General features: G+C 33.4%; 1 protein-coding gene and 1 pseudogene across 1 annotated transcript; both read left to right on the top strand.

Moving 5' to 3' along the window:
* Window positions 1-1,306: 1,306 nt before the first annotated feature.
* Window positions 1,307-3,543, top strand: LOC100260324 (bifunctional nitrilase/nitrile hydratase NIT4A-like; annotated as a pseudogene).
* A 131-nt stretch (window positions 3,544-3,674) lies between these two features.
* LOC100250098 (bifunctional nitrilase/nitrile hydratase NIT4B) lies at window positions 3,675-11,030 on the top strand. Its single transcript, XM_002272801.5, has 5 exons — window positions 3,675-4,023; window positions 5,088-5,267; window positions 7,253-7,546; window positions 8,892-9,170; window positions 10,725-11,030. Exons 1-5 carry the CDS (start codon window positions 3,885-3,887, stop codon window positions 10,874-10,876), a joined length of 1,044 nt encoding a protein of 347 aa, XP_002272837.1. The 5' UTR covers window positions 3,675-3,884; the 3' UTR covers window positions 10,877-11,030.
* Window positions 11,031-14,005: the final 2,975 nt, after the last annotated feature.

Below are 14,005 nucleotides of genomic sequence, written 5' to 3'. Positions count from 1 at the left end.
GGGTGCCGTGATAATTTTCAACCATCGACTGCGTCGTGTTAATGTCAACAAAGAAATTAGGGGTTTGTTTAGAAACTGTTTTTTAAAATAATTTTTTATTTTTTAGAATAAAAACTATGATAAATATGTTTGACAATAAAAAATTTGTTTTATATTTTTTATTCTTAAGAATATAACATAAAATATTCTTAAAGAACATATTTTATTTGTTTTCTGTTGTTTTTTAAGAATTGTTTTAAAAAATAATTATACAAATATATAAAATAATTAAAAATAAAACACTACATATAAAAATTATTTTTAAAACATACCAAAAATATTGAAAATAGATTAAAAATATTTTAGGTTTTTAAATATACCTTTTTTTATATATAAAAATCAAAGAACAATTTTCAAAAACTATTCTAAAAAACTATTTTTCAGAATTATTTTTAAAAATAGTTACCAAATACGCCCTAAGCCTCCAAAATCTTGTCTATCATAGATATTCTCATTCTAAGACTAGTGAGCATGAAGGTTATCCGGTTTACTAATGAATACATGGAGTTGTAGAATTCATTTGAAAATGCTAACTTCTACATAGACCAATTTCGAAAACAATTAAATAATTTTTTTCAAATAGTTCTTAGAAACAATTCTATGATGTTTTGTGAAATAAAAACTTACTTGGAATATTCTTAAAATATTTTTTGTATTTACAAATATTTTTAAAAATGACTTTCATACATGATGTTTTGATTTCAATTATTTTTTATATTTGTATATTTATTATTTAAAATAGTTCTTAAAAAACAAGAATAGTAAAAAATAATTAAAATATGTTTTTAGAAAATATTTTATTTTCAAAATAGATTTTACAAACTTGTTTTTGAGAAGGATTGATAACTAAACATGTTTTTATTTATTTTTGTTCTTTTTTTTAAAAAAAAAAACACTATTTTTTTATAACAATTCCAAAGACAGGTTAACTAACTTTGACTGAGAAACCCAAAAATAAGCTCAAACAACAAATCGAGGACTAACCAGTCATGTTGGCTCACAAATCTACTGTTCTTCACATTCTCGGGGCTTCATTAGTCTCTTCAATTTCAATAGGTTGTATATGCAGTTCCAAATACCTGCTCATAGCATCAAATTAATTTTGTGAATGGGGCATAGTACAAGCCTTCGCATGCGTGGTACCTAATTGGAGGAGAGCTGATGAATAGAAAATGAGGACACCCTCTTCCTTGCTGTTTCTTTTGTTTAAATAATAGTGAAAGTGCTTTTGGGATACACGAGTGGTACAAACATTGGAAGTGTTTCTTCAATTTAAATAATAGTGGAAAAACTTTTTGGGAGAGACCAGCGCTACAAGTAATGAAAGTTTTTCCATGATCATCACACATCAGATCTCCTTGTGAAGAATCCGAAAGCAAAGAATAACAAGAAAGAAGTGGGTTCTTGGGTGCCTTGTCCAAGCAGCAGTAGCAGACCATCAATGATACACCAAGTAGACATGGGAGTGGATTCCTCTGCGCCTACTGTTCGAGCCACCGTTGTTCAAGCTTCTACTGCCTGTTACAACACTCCTGCCACTCTAGGTGACTCTCTTTAACTCTAGGTGGCTATCCTCGTGGATCCAACTTTGCTGACCGGACGCCTAAAGGGAAAGAAAACTTCCGCAAATATCATGCTTCTGCCATTAATGTGCCTGGTCAGATCTCTCTATTTCTCTTTTAAATGGTTAAGGAATCAAACCATTGAGTATGTTTCCTACATGGATGTTTTTCTTGGATAACAACTTCAGTCATGAGAATGTTTCTCCTCTTGTTTTGATTCCATTAATTTTGATCAATTTGTTCTTCTGTTGCCAAAGAAAATGGAGTCATTCAATTTTCATTAGATGTCCAGACACCTTCAATGTGACTTTTTTAGGAGCAAATTGCATTGTAAAAGCCAGCAAGTAGAAAGGCAAACTTTAATTTCACTTTGGCTAACAGATCTCTACTGCTTAAATTTGTCTTAATCAATGTTCACTTGACATAGCATATATGTTAGTGATGAGTGTCCATTTTGTTTTGTCTTCAATCTTCAACTTTTTGCATTGCAGGACCGGAAGTTGATCGATTGGCGGCAATGGCCGGGAAATACAAAGTCTACTTAGTGATGGGCATATATAATTGAGAGAGATGGGTACACATTATATTGCACAGTTGTCTTCTTTGATTCTCAAGGTCATTACCTAGGAAAACACAGGAAACTTATGCCAACAGCATTGGAGCGGCTAGTGTGGGGTTTTGGAGATGGTTCAACAATTCCTGTTTTTGAGACTCCCATAGGAAAAATTGGTTCTGTGATTTGTAGGGAAAATAGTACATCTTTTACGTACCTTAATAATTTTTAAGTCATTGGATGCTTCCTTTCTGTCTTTGCCCTCTTGAAGTTCATTTCTTGCTGCTAATTTGAACATCCCCAATTTAGATGAGGGGGTGTACTTGCTCCTACTTGAGGGCTCTTTTTCTTTTTGGACATGGGAGAGAGACTGACAATTACCAAAACTCTACTGTCTTAACTCCCTGGTCCTTCCCTTTTTCTTCATTAATTAGCACGGCTTGGCCTCGTGCTATATTTATTTGTACCTATGAAGGTTTTACTAAATGAAGTCATGAATTTAACACAAAAATTAACCAAATGTCTGATGCTAGGGAAACATGGCAAGCATCAATGACCCACATTGCTCTTGAGGGTGGATGCTTCGTTCTTTCAGCCAACCAGTTCTGTCTGAGGAAGGATTACCCGCCTCCGCCAGAGTATATATTCAGTGGTACAGACGAAGATCTAACTCCTGATACTGTTGTTTGTGCTGGTGGCAGTGTCATCATCTCACCATCGGGGGCAGTCCTAGCAGGACCCGATTATAAAGGAGAGGTCCTCATCACAGCTGATCTTGGTATACTTACTCTTCCAATTATCCTGCACTCAAAGCTTCTTCTTCTTCTTCTTCTTCGTTTTTCTAATGTTCAAATTGTATGTAGATATTCATGGAGAGATTGCCCGAGCAAAGTTTGATTTCGATGTGGTGGGGCATTATTCAAGGCCTGATGTGCTGAGCCTTTGGACTTATTCAACCTCCAATGGATGACATCTCTGGTCCAATTCCCTATATTAAACCGTCTAGTAATTGGACCCATCACCAACAATTGGATTAGTAAACTGAACAATTCTTGATGAATCAAATGGTTCAATAGCATGCCTCCTTTTTTTATCATTCAAGCCCACCACCTTCCATGCTTTATAAATGGCCACCCAGCCCACCTTCTACACTTATTTTTGACAAAACCCCAACCCTACAACCCATACTCTATTAGAGCCCACAAGGACTTGAACATGGACCTCTAGTAAAGGAAAAGGCTACACACCATTTGATTTTTAATATAACAAACAAAAGAAAATATATTTTTTCTAGCATTCGAATTAAAAAAATTAAATTCTTTTTCATTTTCCATATATTCACATTTAAATATTATACATATGTCATTTAATAAAATTTAAAATATTAATATTTTTATATTTATACACGAATTAATTTGATAATATTAAAAATAAAAAATAATTTTATTAAATTTTAATTTATTTATATATATATATACATATCTTTTAATAATATACAAATTATATATTTATTACGGTTCGATCAAAAATTGAATAATCAATCATATTTCCGAATAGATCTCATTTAGCTCCACCGTCAAAAAAGAAACATTTTTAAATGCAGCCATCCTCAGAGAAAAAAGAAGCCAAATTAGGCTGCTCTGGGTAGATTCTAGAAAGTATGCATACAGCATACTATAGATAAGGCTGCTCTAGGTTTTGGTGGCATATGCAATAAGAGCCAAAACAGGATGGCGCTCATACCAGCCACAGTGAACGACCGGCCACTCTTCGCTGAAGTGGACATGGGCGCAGATTCTTCCGCACCCACTGTCCGAGCCACCGTCGTCCAGGCCTCCACTGTCTTCTACGACACTCCTGCCACTCTCGGTTCTTTACCACCTTCTCTCTTTTCTCCTTCCCCCAACTTTTCTCTTTGGTTGCTCGGATGATATAGAAAAGAAAATGCATGCTAATTTGAGTTTTGAGCCTACCTCTTCCAATTTGATTGCAACTCTTCATTGCTCGGGTTAATGAAGTTGTTTTGGCTTTTTCTTTTGAGTTGTCTTTTTGCTGAATTGGGAGACCAGTGCAAACAAACACGGTGTTCACAGTAATTTATTTTCTCGTTTATTTCTCAGCCAACAAATTGGGGTGATCTTGTTGGGAGGAATCTCAAATTCCTAATCGGAATATAATTTTATTTTTTTTGGTCAAAAGAATGTGTTGGGGTCATCCACAACACATCTATGTTGCGTAGTTAAGATTGTAGTGTTTTGTAACTTCGTCGAGTTGCGTTCGGTAGTGATTCTAAAAAACCTTTTTAGTCTATCTAACACTTAAATGATAAAAAAATTTAAGTGTTAAAAAATTTAAAAACACTTCCTAAAATCACTGCGAAACGGACTGTAACGATGATTAGTAGAATTCTAGATTTTGAATTTTGGGAATTTCGTGATTTGGGGCCTTAGGAAACAAAAAGCTAGAAGCTTCCAGTGAAATAAGATTGAGCGCACTTCATTTTCTGGAAATTTGAAACAACAAAATTGTGGGGCTTGTTTGGTAGAGTGCTTGCAACAAGCATTGGATAGATTTGTTTTTGGATCATTTTCAATTACCAAAATGCTTGAATTTTATAAAATATGAAAACAAAATTATCACATTTTCTAAAGAAAAATAATCCATTTCCAGTAAGATGTTTTACCAAAGCAATTTTTGGAATCTTATTACTGAATATGTTTCCTATGCCAATTCTCTTTTCCTATGTTTTTTTAAAAGGGTGGTAATTCTGATTCCTGCTATCAAACAGGCCCTGGAGTGTTTAAACTATTTTTTCTTTTCTTTGCCTTTATTTCCTCTGCAACCAAACAAATGGTTCACTTTAAATTTTATTGAAGTGTTGATGAAAATCAAAGCAATTTGTATAATGGAATTAATCTCTGTTGTATAAACAGATAAGGCAGAGAGATTGTTAGCTGAAGCATCTTCATATGGATCTCAACTGGTTGTGTTTCCAGAAGCATTCATTGGTGGTTATCCCCGTGGTTCAAATTTTGGTGTTACCATTGGTAACCGCACAGCTAAGGGCAGAGAAGATTTTCGGAAGTACCATGCTGCTGCCATTGATGTGCCTGGTAAGACTTGTTGAGATGTTTGCTTTTGTTCAATTGGTGAGTTAATGCTGTGTTGGAAACCAGAAGTTATGAGAGTTATTACAACATTGTTATTAGCAAATATGAAATCTGTTAAAGTGTGGGGAATCAGGGCCTATTCAAATATATGTGTTAGGGAACCCTAGGTATTGTAGGGAAGTCAGTTAGAACATTTCTAGAAAACCCCACTATTGCTTTGGAACAAATTCCAAAATTAACCAACTTGAAGGAACAGGGCTACCTAGAGGCTCCATTTAGTTCAGTGGAAATGGAAATCAGGAAAAACTAAAGGTTCTACGGACAGATTAGCTGCTCATTATCAAGATTGTGATTTACTAAGGCCATTTGGGATAGCCTTTTTTCCCCCTTTTCGCTTTTGTTATGTAATTTTTCTGGATTTAATATTTTAAATACTTGTTGAATTATTGAATTCTGGATTTTAATATTTTAAATACCTGTTAAGTTACTGAATATATTGGACTCGGTTCAGATTTGTGCCTAAAAAAATCATTTCAGGTAGCTTATGACCTTACCCAGCCTAGATTTAGCTAGACCCGATTACAGGAATGAATTATTGCCAAGAAAAAAAGTATCTGCCTGATGATGCATACCTTAGAAACAAACAGTGCTGTATATTTCCTTTCTATTCTGTTTCTTTTTTGGACTATAATGTTGGAATATAGAAGATTCATTAGTTCTAAAGTGGATATTAGGAAGGGAATGAAGCATTGAAAGGAAAAAAAAAATGTTAAGAAGCAAAGAAGATAATGCAGAAATGCTTTCGTCATAACAAGAGTTGGATTTTTCTATAATTGCTTTATGCTACTTGCATTCTTGTGGTCCAGTATTTTCTACTGATTGAATATCACATGTAATTCTAGTGTCGATGGTTTAATTTTTCTTGCAAGTTGCTATACTTGGTTCTAACGCTTGTCTATATATCCTTGATGCTTCCACTTTTCTGCACCTGAAGTTCAGAGAAAACTAGCATTTCTAAACCTTAGTGGCATAAAAGGATATCAGTATCTTTCTTCAATAAGTGTTAGATTGCATTTCAATATCCTGATGACAGTATATAATTGATGAAACAATGTGAAAATGTTTTGGATCAGGTATTGGTGAGTTAAAGGGTGCTCATAAGAAAGGCATTGAAAAATGATCTGTATCTTTCTTCATTATTTTTCTGTATGGTTTGTCTTTTAATACATATTTTACTATTTTGGCTCCTATCTATGTGTTGTTGTATGGATTGCATTCCAAACCTTGATCACTATATAGGTTTGATGAAACTTGTGTGGAAAATGATTTAGATTTGCTATGATGGATTGAAGAGGATCCATGGAAGGTCAGGATCTTAAATTATTATAACCTGTAAGTCATTGCAAATTCTGATTGTTAAGTTAATTGAATAGTGAAATCTATTTTGACTTGTTTCAATTAATAGAGTCTGTTAATCCTTTTCTGAACTTGAATACGCTCCAAGAGGTTTACTGGTAGGGAATGATAATTACCAATTGTGTTGCTGATTTCTAAGCTTTTAATATCACCTTGACAGTATATGCTTGTGGAGTTGTAAGCAAGTCAGATAGTGTGCCTCCAGGAAGATATGAGTTCAAATTGAATTATGATTCTGGTGCAAAGCTTTAAATTGATGGACCATTTTCAATCATATCATCATTTATAGATTCCTTCTTTGGGAAGATTTATTAAGATGTTGGCTGTTAGGTTTTAATACAGGAATATCAATGTGGATTTTCAAGTATTTGTGTAAAATATTCAGGAATTTAGAAGTCCAAATAGAGGTGCTTTTAGGTCTCTGTGGGTCTCAAAAAAGAGAAAAGGTTTAGTCACTGAAATTGCTGTATTTTAGCATCCATGTCATTGTTGGACCTAAATATTTGCTTGCGATGGGTCTGTATAATGTAGATTCACTATTGGCATAACATCTGTGATTTACAAATATGCAGGTCCAGAAGTTGACCGTTTGGCAGCTATGGCTGGAAAATATAAGGTATATCTAGTCATGGGTGTGATAGAAAGGGATGGATACACGCTTTATTGTACAGTTTTGTTTTTTGATTCTCAAGGTCATTACCTTGGAAAGCACCGGAAAGTCATGCCAACAGCATTGGAGCGTATAATCTGGGGATTCGGAGATGGATCAACAATTCCAGTTTATGAGACTCCAATTGGAAAAATAGGTGCTGCCATTTGTTGGGAAAATAGAATGCCACTTTTAAGGACAGCAATGTATGCAAAAGGTTGGTCATTTTGCACTGGAACTTACTCATATCCACTGGAACTTTCTTGTATCTTGTGTGGCCTTTAACTCATACTTTAGGCTTCGTTTGGATATACTTCCTATTTTTTGTTTTTAAAAATAGAAACTTTTACATAACAAGGAGAAACTTTTGTTACAAAACTATAAACTTTCCTTATGTCCTTGAAAATTACTTTCAGAAGTTTTAAAATTTGAGGTAGTAAAAATTTTTTAATACCTTAATATTTTTTTAAGCAATTTTTAAAAATCATTACATTTTCAATTTTAGCCTTTAAGGTACTTTATATGGAAGTTATTATTACTTTCTTTTTTAAAAAACAAAAAACAGAAAGTGTATTGAAATGGACACTTAGTTTCCTATTTCAATTTTTTTAAATGTAGTTGGAAAACTTATCCTTTTTATAAGCTACTTGATTTCTTTCATTATTCATTTGTTACCATTTAAATTGGAATTTTCTCCTATTTCTTTGTTATTAATTTGGTTTGGAAGAAAGACAAGTTGGTTTAGGATCATATTACAACAGGTGCTATCTTGGGCCACAGTCACCTGGCCATTCAATTTCAAATTGAGCTTGGCTCATTTTCAGGCTTCCTATGGAGGGGAGCAGCTCAATCGAGAGTCCCAGTTCTCATACTAATAAAGAAAATTGGAACCGGTTATATTTTGGGTTGTGCTGAACTCAAAAAAAAAAAATTGCCCATGCTGGCACTCACATATGAATACAACAAGATTGGACTTGGCTCATGTTTTTAACCTATTAATAGGGCTGTATCACATTGAAGTTGAACTGACACTGGAAACAGGCTGCATGCCATTCAGAGGTCCAACTATGTGTTTCCCAAGTCTGAGCTTGCAATATTCATATTTTATGGTGTGTTAGGATTGGAAAATTCACAGTCCTATCCTCATTCATTCAATCTTTGCTTACTTTAAATGTTTAGGTCTTAATGGTTTGGATTAGAGCTTGATAAGTAGATAATAAGGATCTTCCCTTGGTTCCACCTGTCCTGGAATTTGGAAAAGGTCCCTAAAGTTTGTATGCCTCAAATCCTCTACTTGCATCATATTTGGATCTAAATAACTGAGAATCGTCTCACTTATTTTAGGTTAAATATAATGAAGTATCCAACTGTGATTGAAAAGGCTGAATATTGATTTGCAGCATGGATATGATTGTTGATAATACACCCATAGTATCTAATGGTGTTTTATAAATGTTTCATGATTTTATTATTCTGGTTTACCTCTTTTGGGGTATAAATTCCTCTTCAATGCCTTGTCTTCATATACAAAACACCTTTTTTTTTCTTTTTTTTTTTTATAGGAATTGAAATATATTGTGCACCTACTGCTGACGCCAGGGATATATGGCAATCATCAATGACCCATATAGCTCTTGAGGGTGGATGTTTTGTTCTATCAGCAAACCAGTTCTGTCGAAGGAAAGATTATCCACCTCCTCCTGAGTATGAGTTTTCAGGTGCAGATGATCTTACACCAGATTCTGTTGTCTGTGCTGGAGGTAGTGTCATCATTTCACCATCAGGGACTGTTCTGGCTGGACCCAATTACGATGGGGAGGCTCTCATCTCAGCAGATCTTGGTATGTTGCTTCAACTTATGTCCTAAACTTTGGATATAATTTTCTGTACAAGGTATGCTGAATCAGAGTAACTTCTCTGTATATTGTTGCTTCTTTAACAATTAGCAGAAGCAACATGAATTTTAGGTTTCTCAGTAAGATTAAGTTTGGCCGTTTGACAGCTTCATTGGGAAAGAAAAAAAAAAATAGAATCTGGCCACAATCATTGCAATGTGAACAACTGAAAGATCTCTACTCTTTTCCCTGTCTTCTCAGCAGCCAAGCAGAGCACAAGGCTGTGTCTGCCCTTGATATTCAGTATCTTCGCCTGTTAAAACCAATCCAGACAATAATAATCATCATCATTAGCTGAAGGATGCTCCAACAATAAGTTGTAGCCAAATGATATAAGAGGTGTTAAATCTCTCCATCAAATGAGAATGTCTAGATTCCTTTCTAAGGGATATCCTGCCCTTTAACCTCTCCAAATTCAAGTAATCATTCATCTTCTGTCTCCCATCAATGGAAGCAAGGTTTAAAAGCCTTTCACGTGGCTCTACCAAAATGTTTTTGTCTCTTACTTGAAGTCAGCGTTTCGGTTATAAAAGTTTAGGAGGGCAAGATCAAAGCACAAGTGTTCCACATTTCCAACGAGTTTTATGGAACATGTTTATTCTTTATAATTGGAGCATTTCTCAGCACTATAAATCATGAACAAATGCGTTTAACCCAGAAGAGTCATGTTACTGAGGGGAGGGATACCTTTTGATAAAAGGGCCTCTTTTGTGTCAATTTTTTTTTTTCGATTAGCCTCCAAAAAGCTGCCTTTTACTTGAAGGGTTTAATTGGAGCATTTCTCGGCACTATAAATCATGAACAAAAGCATTTAACCCAGAAGATTCATGTTACTGAGGGGAGGGATACCTTTTGATAATAGGGCCTCTTTTGTGTCATTTTTTTTTCGATGAGCCTCCAAAAAGCTGCCTTTTACTTAAAGGGTTTCAAAAAGTTAGGTTTGCAAAGGAGTAAAATAATAAAAGCCTTAAAGTTTAACAGAGCTTATAGCCATCCTTAATTATACTTTTTGTTTGGCATGTTGAATGCTGTAACTTTCACCCAAGGGTTTTTTCTTTTTTCAATAAATAGTACATTTGCCAACTTGATTGTTTGATCTGGTTGACTGATTGGCTTGCCAACTCTCTGGTCCAACTGGCTGGTTCTGTCCAACTCTAATAACAGCGCTCTCAAGTCTAGAAGAAGAAAGCTTAGGGACTTTAGATTATTTAACCTTTGTTTCCTTGTTCTTATATTTGGATGATAAGGGTCTGCCAACTAGGCACACACTCATGCACATAGCCAAAACTTGGGCAAAGATATTGATTTGATACTAACTGTGAATTGATGCTGTGTAGCTTGTTTCAAAGATGGATACTCTACTCTTCCCTCTCTCCTATCTTCTAATTTATTCTCTTAAAATGGCCTGAGTTGAATATGTTGTCTCAGGAAGTTTGAATTATGATTTTGCTCTGTTGAAATGGAGCACTGATTTTGATTTTGATCAAAATGTATGTGTAGATCTTGGAGAAATAGCTAGAGCAAAGTTCGATTTTGATGTGGTTGGACATTATTCAAGGCCTGAAGTGCTGAGCTTGGTTGTGAAGGACAATCCAACAAAGCCAGTTACTTTCACATCAGCATCTGTTAAAACTGAAGACTTTCAGAAATAGTTGAGACTTTTGTTTGACTTGCCCCTGCAAAATGTATTGGTCTCTTCAATAATGAGATGAGGGTGATAGCTCAGAGTCCATTTTCATTTTCTGCTACTTGTGTCCTTGTTAAAAGATTGGGATTTGCTACAAGTAATATGCTTCTCTTTTTACAGTTTCTTGTGCCTTGTGCATAGTTACATATTTGCTAATCAATTTTATGTCTTTCCATGGGTTGGGTTGCTTGTCAAGTGCCAGAAATCCATGACCAAGAAATTAGGAACACTTTCCTCCCCCCACCCCCCTGTTTGAATTGAATGTGCTGCTATACTATATGTGGGGTTTTATACATCTCCAACCTGATTCAGGCTGCCCCATGGTACTTGATCCTTTTTTCGACCTGATGAAGTGTAATAAGATGGGTTGGATTGGTTCAGTTTAGACCACATCAACAGGAGTCATATTTGTAGATTGAAATTTTCCAAGGCTTGGAGCTAGTTACATTTCTAGATTGAATACTGGACCATGTTTTTATAAGCTAGTGAGATAGCTATCCTGTTCAAATGCCAATGGAGCAGGTCTAGGGTTGGAATACTTGGAAGCTGGAGGTGGGTATAAAACTATGTTCTTTCCCACACTCAGAACACTGAGAAGCTACTCAAAGCCCTCTATGAAAATTGACACATCATAGTGTCTTCACTCCCTACAGGTAATTATCCAGAAGGATATAAGGTGAATACAATTCTGTGATCCAATGAAAAGGTCAGTCTTTGCCAGATTGGGTTATTTTGTTGTAACTTAAACCTTTGTTTGCATATGATTCTTCCTAGTGGGGCTTTATATATATATATATTTTGTTCTATAAAAAATAATTCTAAAATTATCATAGTTAATTTCAAGTTACATTTTATGTGAAACTTGTCTTTTGAAAATACGAGTTAAATTTCGTTAAAGAAAGACGTAAACTTGTCTTTCGAAAAGGATTTAATATTGTTGAATACAAAAATAAGACTAAGAGGAGGGAATATTATCCTGATTAAAAAAAAAATCCTATTTTTGTATTTATTTTCCTAACAATAATTTTTTTTAAGACTTTAAAAAAATAATATTCTTTTTTTATAAAAGAAAACCCTTTTATTGTACTTAGAATTATTTTTGTTTAGATGATATTTGTTTTTTTATTTAATAAAAAAAGTTAAAATATTTGACTTTCTATTGATATCAATCAACATAATTAAAGTAAACTTACTATCAATAAGTTAGTTTAATTATATTGATTGATACTAACGTGTTATTTTTAATTGAATAGAAAATTATTAAATATTTTTGTTTTTTTTATTTAACCAAAAAACAAACACAACCTTAATAAAATATTTTCATTCCTTTATTCGAATTGATTTCTCTCCTCTTCTTTATTTTGTATAAAAAAAATGAAGAATTTTAGCATGTATGAGTTATTTAAATAATTTTTGTTATATTTGATTTATTTATTTTTTTGTATTTTTTATAATAATAATAAAAAAAGATTTTGGTTTCCCCCTTTCTATTCAAAGGCTATTTCTACAGTGACGAGAAAAAGGAGCAAGTTTCATATTATTTATACTGCAATATCGAGAGATGCAATTGACAATCAATCAATCAAATTATACCATTATTGTAATGAATGTGATTATTTTGCCATATGAATTAATGGTCAAATCTTATTCCTAGTCACAACAAGTGCCAGCCATTTTGTTCTATACCACCGAATCCGAAATTATTCTATATGAATCTCTCGTCTCCCTCTCTCTATTTTTCTTTTTCTTTTTTTAACCTATATATCGTTTCTTGATGAAAAGACTCCAATAATTGAATGGTTAGGTAGAAGTCGACACAAGAATATAGTTTTTTTGATATTAAAAAAAAAAAAAAAAAAAACATCACCAATCCAATGATATCATATCATTAGGGGTGTAACATGATAAGAGTCCAATCCAACCTAAAGTTTGAGATGATTTAGGCAATCATTTATAATATTTGAAGTCTTTTCAACTTGAGCTCAATGTAAATTAGACTTATACCAAGATTCAAACAATCCAAAATCTAACTGAAATCAATTTAGTGTTTTTATTATATATATGGTGCATATTATCTTATATAATAATATTTATTTTTTATATTTTTAAGAAAAAATATATCAAATTATATTATATCACACATTTTTAATTTTTTAGAAAAACATATAAATTTATGTTGTTTATTGTTATCTTGAAAATTTATTTTATTAATTATTTAAATTTTCATATAAATACATAAAAAAAAAAGTTTTAAAAAAAATATTATAGATAGATTTAAAAATATATAACCCAACCAATCTGACCAACCTGACTTTAACTTAAATAACCCGAACTCAACCTAAACTTAGGTAAATGAGATTGGATTAGGCTTAAGTTGAGTACTTCCGATTAAAGGTTTGAATTGGTTAAGTTCAAATTAATTATTTCTTAATTCGAGTTGAGTTTGGGTTAATCATCAACTCTATAAATTTATATCAAATTTCATTTATTTATACCACATATGGATTCTATTATTTTATCCGTTGCTCACATTCTAATATATCGTTGGCCTAATTGTTTATGCTTTATTCTTATTTTCTTACACCCTAATGCCCTTTATTTCTATTATGGTCTTATAGATTTGTACCTTTGTTTAACAATCCAAATTTTATCGTGTCTAGTACCAACGGGCAAGATTCAAAGTGGGATGGTTACTTTCCAAGGAAATAATAGGGCCTGTCCACATGCGAAGCAGAGAAAGTTCAATCTGTACAACGCCTCATTCCAGTGAAGGCCATGATGTACAACTGCAAAAAGGAAAAATGATGGGCTGTAGAATCCTCATCTGTGTATAAAAGCCATAAGACTCCCAAGGCAATCCAAGATGACAGAAGATTTTAGTACCCTACTGGCCGCTGCTGTACTGCACATGCCGTGAACACTTTATTTTGTGGAAAGATGGATTATAGAAAAATAAAATCTCAAGAAGAGGCAACCCTGTCAAAGATCACAACTGCCGTTCCTTTCAAGGTAAAGCATCATCGACAAAACATTGCATGAAACACAGGCACGTCTGACAATTTCTTACCCAGAATCAGGCCATATGAGAGTTTCT

This window comes from Vitis vinifera, chromosome 6 (genome assembly GCF_030704535.1).
Source record: "Vitis vinifera cultivar Pinot Noir 40024 chromosome 6, ASM3070453v1".
Lineage (NCBI taxonomy): Eukaryota > Viridiplantae > Streptophyta > Magnoliopsida > Vitales > Vitaceae > Vitis > Vitis vinifera.
The sequence above is the reverse complement of the archived record's forward strand: the minus strand, read 5'-3'. Positions and strand labels throughout refer to the sequence as shown.